At 38.0% G+C, this 13,032-nt stretch overlaps 1 protein-coding gene across 1 annotated transcript in view; it reads right to left on the bottom strand.

The window, feature by feature from the left end:
- Positions 1 to 13,032, bottom strand: part of Vinc (vinculin) — a 236,040-nt gene that overhangs the window by 133,364 nt on the left and 89,644 nt on the right. The window contains exons 2-4 of the mRNA XM_081764025.1: positions 10,559 to 10,666; positions 1,246 to 1,391; positions 575 to 581 (exon numbers count right to left, since the gene is read on the bottom strand). Of these exons, the coding sequence (XP_081620151.1) occupies positions 575 to 581; positions 1,246 to 1,391; positions 10,559 to 10,666 (261 nt within the window). The remainder of the gene's footprint in view (positions 1 to 574; positions 582 to 1,245; positions 1,392 to 10,558; positions 10,667 to 13,032) is intronic.

Here is a 13,032-nt window from a genome sequence, read left to right as displayed (position 1 = left end):
CAGGAATAAAAGAAAATGTAAACAGTAGAATCAGCAGCGCTTGAACCAAATGGAGAGAAACGACCGTAGGGTACCAATACGCCTTAAAGGAAAAGTTTACAAAACAGGAGTGAGACCTGCCTTATTATACGGAGCGGAATGTTGAACGACGAAGAACAGAGAGGAACAGAAGTTGCATGTTGCGAACCTGAAGATGCTATGGTGGATGTGTAGCCTGTAGAGTGACGCGGAAGGACAAAATTCATATTTAAATGATATGGAGAACAGTAAAGGTGAGATAAGTAGTAGAAAAACTGAAAGAAAGCAGACTGAGATAATTTGGATATGTAAGAAGATCTTTGCAATATGTAGCTCACCGAGTAGATGCTATAAAAGTGAGTGGGAAACGAAGAAGAAGTGGGGAGACTGTGTTAAGAATGATATGATGCAGTACAAGATAGAAACAGGCGGAGGACAGTGATCCGAAAAGCTGATCCCAGCTAACTGGGAAAAAAGGCTTAGAAGAAGATGTGTGTGTTCGTTATTACACTACAACTTCTTTCAGCAGATTACGTAATGTGTTCCAAGTAATTACCCACACACTTTAAAACATGAATGCAAGAGCTGTCACCTCCAATAACAGTTCAGAAATTTACTACTTGAAGTACCGAAGCCCCTGATCATGTATTTTAGTGACATTAAAACTTGTGTGATTGTGATGCAAGACAATTTTTCCCTAAAATAAATTCTGATAGATATTTGGTTCAAAATGAAAATAGCTCTCTTTTCTGGAACAGTTCATTTTCGTATCAGAGTGTCATTTAGTTGAGGGATGCACATTGGGGCTATTTTTCACTCCCTAATCAGTCGACAATAAACATTCTCTTAAATTAACAACTTTTTCACTTGTATGCTATGACTTTATGGTTTCTTGTTCTTTCATTTTTTGAAACACTAATAACTACAGAATTTATAAGAGCAGTTTGCAACAACTAAAATATTAGTAACGTAAAATCACATACAGAGTCGAATATTCAGTTGAACCTTCAGATATCCAACACAGAGAGAGGAATTCAACACCTCATTTTCTTTGTCGATATGAGCTTGTTAAATAGTGACTGGAATTACTGAACTTAGGAAAGGACACGAAGATCCTATTCTGATTTTCTTTAGTGCGAAATAATCATGTTTGTATATATATATAGGAATACGCTAATTGCTTGTACTCCTAACAGTCTACATCTCTTGGCAATTATCATTTATTACCTTGCAGGTCCAGAGTATGGATCTGCTTTTAGCATCGCAGAAGCCTCTTCGAGGAGTTTGCATGATCCTTCCACTCGATGGAGCGCTGATGGCATGTCTTGTTTCAAGATGGGGTCATCACTGCTGCTGATCGTCTCTTTGCCAACCTGCGAAACGAAACGAATAAATGACATCTTTGAATGCATTATATACAAACATTTCAAGCAGCTACCACTTCATTTACGAAAATGTTATTCAAAATTTAAATGAACGTTAAAAAAGTTGCAACCTCTTTGTATAAAATGTTTAGAACCATATTTATTAGCTATTATCTTACAAAGCTCCGTCTTCGACGAAGTAAGCAAGCATTCAAAAACATATACGAGTGAAAACTGTCCCTGGCTAGTTTTCTTAGACGGAATTGAAATTTCTGAAAACTTAAGCTCGATACTAAATTAGTAAATCAGAACATTTCATTTTATTCAACGAATATTAATGATTTCGTGGGGAAGAATTTGTATGCTAAAGTAAGTTTAGAATGGACAGCTAATATACAGGCTGCGAAAAAGTACCACCACTAAACTCCGACAGGTGACTCCTCACATTAGGAGGGGACGGGGATCTAATAAACATGGGTCGAAAAACGCCTCCTTTCCGAGTTCTAAACCATCCAAAAATGCGAAATACCGCTTTTTACAACGCTCTTGCATGAAACGTATGGGGATTACCGTAAGCAAGTCAAGGAATGGCACAGGAACTGCTCCAATATCCACATTTTACAATCCTCCGATATCAGAAAACGAATGCTCAGTTCGTACTCTTAACTGTGGCCCCGTGTGTCCTAACTTTCACTATATAATTCGTTGCGCTTGTACCAGAGGATCGAATGTCTGTATATTTACTTGATTTTTGGATAATTAGATATTCTTATACAGCAAGTTTCATACTTCAGAGATCTTCACTCTTTGACTGTCTGTGCTCCCACCTATTTTTTACCGTTTCAGCAGTGACTTAGAGTCACCTATTCCAAGACAATCGAATTACTCGATGGAGTGCAAAAACACCTCTGTCGACATTTTGACACTATTGATATTCGTCACTGGGTCACGAGCTGGGAGGAAGAATTTTACGCAACCGGCGCACACGGTTTGGTCTTCCTTTGCAATAAATATTTAGACAGCACTGAGGAATACATGGAATTTTAATGTGATATGACACGCATAACATATGAGTTTCCTATTTGTACTCCTTGACATTGAAAAATAAATCCAATATTGATTTTACTTTTTGACTCTGCTGTTGTATATAAATATATAGAAAAGTAACATTGGATCATTGTGTTGTGTTTCACGCTGCTGTGAAAAATCTGGTCCTTCTATGAGCGGCAAATAGTTTAATGCAGGTTTGTAAGATTAAGTGTATGGCTAAACCAGGGTGTCTACTGGAATACCATAAAGTAAATTCATGACTTTTTCATGACTTTTCATGACCTTTTTGTTCAAATTTTCATGACCATGGCGATAAAAATTTACCATTAGTAATAATAAACCCCTACAATCAGTGGTGCATCGGAACTATGCGGGTTGCTAGTCGTAAATATCAGTTATTGTGAATCTTAAAGAAAGAATCTAAAATTCTGCCGCCTTGTGCTCGAGCACAGAATAGCACTTACCTAAATACGGGCCTGTTCTTACCAGTTAATCACTCTATACTGTATTTGAAGTTTTAATTCTGAGTATAATTATCCATGTAGCAGAAATTTGTCTAAAATTAAGCACTCAGAGAACTGCCCAAAGACAAAACAAATTATAAAAGAAATTCGTTTTTAAAAAATAGATCATCAAATTTAAAATCTGCAAACTCAAACGAATAATATTATTTGCATAAGTTTAAAGGCCCGAAAATACACAATTTACATTTCTTAGAAGTAAAGAAATAGCAGATCACAAAGTTGGACAGTAAAAAGTTGTTACTATATTACAGAGACTAGAGGATGAAATGGGGAGCAGCTAGGAAGACAGTAAAGTACCAGTTAGCCAGCACTAACTGGTGGGGGAAATTCTCACAATTACTGACCTAATACAACTGTTTCAGTACATGCAGTATGAAGTATAAAAATATACTCTGAGATTTCAGATTTTCATGACCAGTTGGGTAAATAAAGGACTTTTTCATGACTTTCATGACCACTAAGCAAAATATATGACTTTTTCATGACTTTCATGACCAGTAGACACCCTGTGAACGAGGATGAGTTTCCGATGCGTTACCCCCTGCAGCGACTCAGTAATTCTACTTTCGCCAGAGTTATAAATCATACTGAGAGCCAGTTAGGGTTTCCAGGCTTTACTGTCACACCCTCATTCTCATTTATGCCAATCACAAGAAATAACCCTATTGTGTTACATAGATATTTTTGTGATCAGCTAATTTTTCAGAATTTCCTTGTATTTTTATGAATTTTCTTTTGTTATACACGCATATACTTTAAAATAGCAGAGTTCCAATACTCTGCACAAAGCATCTTCCAAGCAGCTGTTGTTTTGGTTAAATCCCATTGCCTCGCAACACGTCTTTCCTTTCTTCCTTCCTTTAGACATCTTTTACTAATTCCGAAACAGCAGATGGTCTATTGTTCCGAAACGCACAAAATACTCTCGGGCTGACGTATTCTCCGCGATTTTATTCTTTTTGCGTTTGCAGCGTATTGTGATTAGCCATCCACATTTAAATACATGAGCGATAAAAACGCATTGGCAACGCATTGAATAGCCTTGCACTGAAGGACGCGCTTGAACCGTTGTAAGTTAAGAAAAAGCATATAAAAAGATCCGCTTGTAAATCAATGAGCTGGAAAAGAAAGATGGCGTAGATATTCGACAGCGTTAACTGACTAAGGGATGCCATTGACGAGGCTATATATTTCCGTAAGAGAATTTCTCGACATTGTAACTTAACTATGACTATTCCCATCCCTTCGTAAGAAAACATCGAATAAAACAACGAACTGCACTCTAAAATAACCAGTGGCATACGCAAGGGGATTCCAAATTTAATCCAGGGATGGGCAAGAGCTGGAAAGGAAAGATGACGTAGATATTCAATACCGCTAGTTGACTGATAATAGGGATGCCCCGCACGAGGCTATACATTAGGGTGACCAGATTCTGACAAGGGAAAAATAGTACACAAGTATAATGGAATATGATAGTTTACTGTGTTAACCTTAAGTTAATCATTCGTTCTTGTTAAAAAGAAAAGTACTGAACAAGAGTATTGAAGGAATTCAACACAACTCCAAATACTTTCATGAATAACAACGTGGTTTACTTCTATGAACGTACAATGAAACTTTTTGTAGGGTTAAAGACTTCTTAAAATCGATTTTCGGAGCGTGGGATTATTTTAAAGAATGAGGGAAAATTTAGACCGGCACGAGGGAATTTCTACTTAACTTGGTTAGCATCACTGCCCTAAGTTGAAAAAAAAAAAAAAAAAACCTTTCCTACCTTACCGTACCGATATTTCAACAAGCCCTTCTCAGTGAAAACAATGGTTTGTTGATTGTTCTCCTTTCCTAATCTTTTGAGTTGTGTTTAAAAAAACACAGGTTCATCATTCTGGAAAAGACCGCCGGTGATTCAAAATGTTGTGAATAAAGAATGAAATACTAAAATATTACAAATCAGTTAACTCAGGACATTTCGCAGGACTTCTTTAAAAAAAAAGGACATTTCTCGATTTTTTGGGTGTCTTCGCAACACGCAGGACAGCTCTTTGAAAGGCAGTACTGTACTGAGAAATCAGTACGTCTGGTCACCCTACTATACATTCCCGTACGAGAATTTCTGAACATCGTAACTTAACTATGACTCTTCCCATCCCTTCGCAACAAAACTTCCAATAAAACAAAGAAACGCAGTGGTGTACGTAAGAGGGTTCCAGGTTTTATCTAGGGATGGGCAAAACCAGTTTCTAGAAAACCTAAAAAAGACGTTTCAGTTGTCCACTGAAACTGGTTTGGTACAAAATATAAAACGGTTTTGAAAAATTGAAAACTGGTTTTTGTGCCCACCATTATTTCAAACTCCCCCTCTCCCCACTCAAGATATTTCGCAAAAACAAACTTTTAGCACATTGAAATGCGTTTAAAAATGTCTGAAATGATATGAACTTGAGAGGCTGAACCACCCCTTGACAGAATTCTGCATACGCTACTGAAAATACAGCTATATCTGTACTTATGTGCGCACATAAACCCACATGAGTATACTGCAAAACATTCACATTTCCCGTTGTTCTATCTTTCAGTATATAAAAAATACTACATTACGTATCAGAAGAAGTCTGTTAGTAGATCTGACACAAACGATACACATTGATTTATGATAGCTAATTTCTTAATAGAAAACTTGAGATAATGATTTATCCGTCCTCAGAATTATGAAAATAAGGTACTTACCACTTGTGTTTCATCTAAGGAAAGAAAAAAAAACACGTCACTAATGAACTTGTATAATAAGATCGTCCAACACCCAAAAAGCTAAACGAAATTCTGTTTCTCCCGAATTCTTACTCTGTTCATGTCATAAATAACATCATTTCATCCTATCAGCATAAGACAAAAGGGCAGGACGTCTACAAGGAAAACAGAGCACAAACTGAGCTATTTCGTAGCCAATGAGTGACCAATCCTATTTAAATGAATGTCAAGTGGCCTCTCTGCAAAGTAAGAAAGAAGTCGTCTTCTTAACATCCAAGAAAATGCCAAGTAAACTAGGACACATTTGGATAACTTAGTGTCGTTTTATATCACTGAGGAATGTCTTATTTTTTTTTTCTTTCCACAGAGATGGCCATTTTGCTAACGCTAGGTTAGATTCGCCTTGATCGAACTCGCAATGACTATCACTAAGCCTGTCTGATTGGGACTCGTGTTTCCTATCGCTCGTATCACTGAATCCAGGAGCCTGGATCACGAGTTTGGAGATATATAGATCTTAAGGGAATTACTTCTCTATCAACTGTGTGAGTACTGCAGAGGAAGTCGGATAAGATTATTTGCATTGAGAGCCACCAGAAGTAATATGTAATACAGTGGTCGAAGTGAGACGGTATGCGGTGGTATGCCATACTGCCTCTGGTTTTTCAGTAACGAGGATATACCGTTTCTGGTTTTTCAGTGATCAAAGACAATATTTAAATAGCTGGTATGTTGAGTCAAAAGCATAATAAAACATACCGCCTCTGCTTTTTCCCACTTCGAACACTGTGTATATATATCGAAACAGTGACTTCACAGAAGGACCATTCTTCAGCCACTAATTTTCAAACCTTGTCTCACAGAAAATACTCAGTGAATCCATTGCTTTATTTACGAGGGGAGGCCAGAAAGTTGTTACTTCGATTGGCGTAAGTAAAGAAGCGTTCCAGGTTCAACCTCCCTTTCCTTCCCTTCCCTTTAGAAAGATATGGAAATGAAATAAAATCTTTGAGTTTAACGGCTCACGATTATGCTTGTTATGCTAAGGGAGACAATGATTAAAGCAAATAAATTATGAAGAATTGGTGGAATGAAAAAGTGCGAGGAAAAGGGAGTCCCCCGAGAAAATCCACGGATACAATGTTGTCCACAGCAAACTTACTTGGTCGGAGATCGAACCAGGGACCCCACGCAGAGGTAAGCGCTCTACCACAGCCACTGTGTCCCCTCAGTAAGATACGGAAAAACAAATATATATGCGCGAGTCCTGAAAGAATATGACTGCGTGCTAGAACCCCTTTGATGAAACTCTGCGTACGCCATTGCTTACCTTACGATGACAGAGATGTGCGGGTACTGTAAACGTTTGCTCAATGACCTGTCGACATCTTACTAATGTGTGTGCCAATTTGTGTCTTTACAGGTGTTGAATTGATACGTATTACAGTAGGAATCTAGGTAGCGGCAGAATCTTGCACAAAATCAAATACAGAGCTGTGATTAGCTTCCTCGATCTTCAAGGAAAATCAGCACTAACGATACGACATGAAGTGGAGTTTGTGTATGGTGAGGAATGCCTATTTTATGCCGCAGTGAAACGTTACAAGGAACAATTAAAAAAAAATGGTGACACAAGTCGACAAGATGATTCAAGAGAAGGTCGTTCCTCGACAGCTACAGATCCACGCGTGGAGCCAACAGCTGAGATGCTACTGCCTGTAGCTTAATTGTTTAACTACGGGGTGAACATCAGTAGGACATTCGTCCGCATATTACATGACATTCTGCATATCAGCAAAGTGCCAGCAAAATTCTTATCATCTTATAGTTTTAAACTTCCAAACTATGCTACGCATAAGTGTAGGAACTGTTTCGTTTGTCCAAAATGAGTAAAAGAAATCGAGATGTTTTTTTTTTTTTTTTTCAACCGATTCAATCTCCAAAGAATAGCTTCCAACTTCTACGTTAACCCTCGATTCAAAAAGGAAATGGTCGAAATTTTGTTTCTTCGCCTGAGCTATTCTCGATTTAAAATGTTGCTTCCATTTATCATCGCTTGTTATTTTACCTCTCAAAGTGATAGTAGTGATGTACCTCTTCCGTCAAAGTATTACTTTCATCTTCTATTCTCTAAGTTTCTTTTATTGCGGATCTCACAACTTCGTTTTCATCTTCTTGATCTTATCCCTCTATAAACATCACAAGTATTGACTAACTTAACTGCTTGGCACGTTTTGCTTAACACACGTAATTATAAAAACAATTATTTTCTTTCTAATTAAGCACTTCCGCTATCAGGTTCCATTATGCACAAGTTTCACGATAGTGTGAAAATCGATACCTATTGCTCTGTAAGGAAATAACATTCCTGTAACCGAATGTAAGAAAGAATTTAAAAGCATGTGCCAATAGTTTCGAGGAGCCTCTACTACTTATAATCTAGTGCGGAGGAAATAATATAAATGAAAACGATCCCGCAATGCTTACATTGTTAAAAATGGAACGTTGTCCATAATAGATTCCATGTTATTTGCAGTGCAGGAAATAACTATAGAAGAGTTTAAAGAACGATTTCTCAACTATTGCAAGTGCTACGCGTATCACAAGTTGAGAAACTTGCTTTAGAGGAAAACGCAAGTCGATTTGAAACAAATTTTATACAAGACGAAAATAATCCGTATCTTTTTTACCTCTATTTGATCATTTATAGATTTTATGCGTGAATCGGAAACTACACATACTAATGAACACCAGATTCACGAATACATTTTTACCTTCGAAACCGATTTTGCTTCTCGAGAGCCCCAGGTCTCATTTGTAACTATGTCTTAAATGATTCAAAATCGGTGCTTTGAGGAATAAAACAGAAGCACGCAGAAAGTCCACATGAAGCTATTTCGATTGAACTTGTAATCTTAAGGTATATCACATACACAACGCTCATCTCTAACATGCGGATCTCTTATTCGATCCTTGATCATGTGACTGTTTATAAACATCGTCCTACTCGACAGTTTTTTTTTTTTTTTTTTTTTAATTTTGTCGTTTCTAGCTCAATCTTCGTTCCATCACACCTTTCTTCTATAATCCATAAGCATTCATTGTAGGGAAACGTTAAAATGCACAATTTCTTGTTGCAATTTTGCATTTCATGTGTATGCAATGTACTGACACATCACTCCCTGCGACATGGTAATCGAAAGATTTGCTAGATATTAAGTATTCCGACCTGAGGCTAATGATGAGTTATTTTTATTCATTCATTTACTTATTTATTTTAATTTTAAGTTTGGGATTGGAAATGTTTCTTTTATGTGTCTCGATACTCAGCTTTCTCTTTTAACTTTCAATATTTTCTTTTATTTTTCAAATCATCGATCAGTTGTGTTCTTCTTCTTCCTATTCCTCGCTTTCCTTCCATCTTTTCTTCTATGGCGCTATGAAGAAGATTTCTTCGCAAGATGTATCTAGTCCGATTGGCCTTTCTACGAAGAATGCTGGCAAGAATCGTCCTCTTCTCTCTTACCCGTTTTAATACACCTTCGTTTGTTATTCTCTCTGTTCATTTTATCTTCTCCATCTTCCTCCAGCGCTACATTTCGAAGCTTTCTAAATATTTCTTCTCTAACTTCCGTAATGTCCAAGTCCCTGAACCACAAAGTCCAATACTCCATATATTGCACTTGACTAATTTCTTCCTTAGTCCAATATTAAGCCTGTTAATTGAGAGTGATATTTTCTTGTTGGATGCTTCTTTAGGTATCGCAGTTGTTGATTGATCTTTTTAGTGCAGTAAGCGTCTCTCGTCAAAATACTTCCCAGATACTTGGACCTTTTCAAGTTCTCTTTGTTCTACTCTGACCTGTAATGACGCATTTCCACGGAATATTCTCATAACATTCGAATTTTAGATGTTGACTTCCATTCCATACAGTTTCCCAGTATGAACTATTTTGTTAATCATCTCCTAAAGTCCTCCTTCAGTTACAGATATAATAACCGTATCACTTGCATACCTGATCTTGTTAATGATCTGCCCTCCAATCTTGAAATTTTCAATTCCCATTAATGCTTCCTTCATTAAACATTCACTGATTCACGTAGCGTTATTTCCAGACTAAAGGGAAGGAAGGAAGGAATCTAATGTGCTGACCACACGTTACTCCCACGAGAGAAGAATATGGAATGTGCTGGAAACACTTGGAACACCTACTACGTATCCCCAACGAACCATAGTTAACAACCCTATATGAAAGATATTTAGTTAATCGGTGGGAGTTTACGTCCCACGTTTATGCCTTGCGTGCTAATGCAGATTCTGCTTCCACCATAAAATGAACTACGAGCACGCTAATGTTCCGCATTACCCATATTTAAATGAGAAATCAATGCTTTAAATGCCTAATAAATAGAGGAAATGAGTTATGAATAAACATAATAAATAATATGAAATTATATATTCATAGTTCACTCAACAATAATACAACAACATCGTACAAAGAAGGGAAAAATAAGTGCTGGTGGTTTATTGAACTCGTTGAGTATTGGAACGACTCCTGCATACTAAGTACTCTGGGGAGAAGAAAACAACGAACACGAGGCTCCTGGCAAAGCGCCTGAAGTTTCCTGGAAACACATAAAACCTTCACATGTTCAGCTGCCACGAATTCGCCTTCGCCCTGCGAAATAATTGAATTAGTGTTCCTGCGCTGTAAGCACTCCACAATCACAAGAGTGCTACTTTCACAAATAGTGGAGGGCCTAATTCAATTTCAATCACTATAACTGAGGGTCGTTTCTGTATGTTCTTTTATTTGTTAAGTACAAAAAAGAAAAAGTAACGGGGCTTACCTTAACCAAATTAGCGACCGCCCTGCTGACCACCTCGCAAGGCCTTTCGAGATCTGGCATCGCATTTCCATCTTCTGCTTCTTCATGGAGGATCACCAGCCGAGAAACCTGCAATCAATCAACATTCACTTAGTTATGTTCACTATTAATGATCTATTAACAAGATTCAACACATACGTGTCATTAAAAACCATCAAACTTAAAATTCTAACAATTTAAACTCAATTACTCGCATTGAACAATCAGCTTCTATAGGGTGGCCCAAAAATAGGTATACACCTCTGCATTGATCAAGTATAACATTCTAGTTTATGGATTTATGTGCTTCGACTGTTCCAGGCTTAAATTATAAGTAAAAAGACATTAAGAACATATAATAAAGAAACTAACAAGGGAACCTTCCGAAAATGATAGTTGCAGTGAAAGATGTGGCCTATGCCAATTGAAAGAGCTGTAACAGAGATGAGCATTCCCAAAAAATTAGCTGCCCATAGCAATAGGCTCAAAAAATATAAGGGTTGGAAGTTCGGGAAACAGCAAGGTTGGACAAGGGGGGAAAGTGCGAATTCCGAAGAAAAAAAAAGGAGGGGAAGGGCAAAATACAATGCTGACAAATGATGTATAGAAAGAGACTTGCTACAATAGGGAACAAATGAAGGCCACCAGTGGAATTAACAGTGTTGCCAACTGCAATGAAAAGTACATGTTTTGCAAAGAGCGCTACATGAAGTGAGTGCAATATTCAGTGTCAACCTGTCATGTAGAACGTAAGATATGACGTGTATAATCTGTGGTACAATCTAACAAAAGAGAATAGAAAAAACAGAAATACGAAAAATACGGAAAAGACGGAGTTGGCCATAATGCGCCACATTTGATCACGAGCTGTGCATATTAGAATGAACAAAACAAGAAGCACCGACTATGCAGAAAACCGACGTACCTAGAGTCGAAAAGAAAAACTAGTTCCAAAGTTGGCAACACTGGCCATGAACATCCAGACAAGTCTAATATAGTTAGGCCACTCGCTTCACGAAAAGAAAATTCCGGCAACAGGCATCACTCGGAATGCATCAATGCTAGAGTGATTGAGGCAATGTCAATTCGGGGAACATGAAATGGTTGGGTTGAGCCAACACGAGTACTGATAATAGAAGTAGTGAACATTATGTCATGGTTGGGTCGTATGTGGGAATATACAGGGCGTCCCACCAAACTTTGTGACCTGAAAGATTTGCGAAACGAACAAAAATGTGACGGATCCAGTTTTGCATGAATGTACCACTGTTAGGGGGTGATAAAAGTCTGTGAGAAGCAAGTGCCCCGAGGGGTCCCCATCATAGGGCCCCAGGAGCCAACTTCAAATTTTCAAATGGCAACAGGGACCGAGTGGTATCTCTCTCGATAGATCATGGAATGTGCAACATCTATAGGAAACATTTGCTACATGAAGCATATTTTTCAAAATGGCCGCCACAAATATATGTTGTTTCTTAACATGGCATCGAACATTGTGATCTCAAGCGAAAAGAGATGTTACAAATCCAATCGCACAGGAATGTACTCATGTCGAGGGCCAAGAGTACTTTGTAAGAAGCAAGTCCCCCAGGGCCCCCATCATAAGGCTCGAGGGATCAACCGCAACATTTCAAATGGGAACAGGAGGCGAATGATATTTCTCTGGATAGATACAACACCGCCTATAAGAAACATTTGCTATATGAAGCACGGGTTTCAAAATGGCCGCCAAAAATGCACGTTGTTCTTGTCACCGAGCAGATATTTTTGGCGGCCATTTTGAAATCCCATATACTGTAGTAAATATTTCTGATATGCGTTGTTGCATATTCCAAGATTTATCGAAAGAAATATAACTCGGCCGATGGTGTTATTTGAAATTTTGAAGTTGGCCCCTGGAACCCTATGATGGGGGACTTGGGGCACTTGCGTCTCACAGAAGTTTGTCGCCGGCTAACATGGGTACATTCCTGCACAACTGGATGTGTCACATTTATTCGCTTTGAAATTATTTCAGTCGCAGAGTTAGGTGGGATACTCTGGATATATCATATAGGCGGTGATAGTACCAGGGGCGGACTGGCCCTCCAAACAGGTGGGCCCCCTCCATCAATTTTAAAAAGATGTGCTCAATTAAACCTACCATCATTAAAAATATGGCAGGGTAACTCCAGCAAACTTGTGTTTTGCATAAAAAAAAAAGACCTAAAGTTAAACTTTCATGAACAGACCTTATTCTTCTTCACGTTTATCGACTTGAAAAGGTTTCGTCTATGAGAAATCAGGCCCTAAAACATTGCGGGGTTTGTGATACAGCAGCTGTTAAAAACGAGCACGTTAACTACTGCTTTTTTTTTTAATATAAGAAAAAGTCTCATGAAGGACATTGCATGGCTGGATCCTACCCGTTTCCATGAGATAAGCACTTTAGAAGAACTACCTGATTCAGCTCTCAA

The sequence above is a fragment of the Thermobia domestica genome, chromosome 7, assembly GCF_964235325.1.
Source record: "Thermobia domestica chromosome 7, izTheDome1.hap1.1, whole genome shotgun sequence".
Lineage (NCBI taxonomy): Eukaryota > Metazoa > Arthropoda > Insecta > Zygentoma > Lepismatidae > Thermobia > Thermobia domestica.
This window is presented reverse-complemented; position numbering and strand designations above follow the sequence as displayed.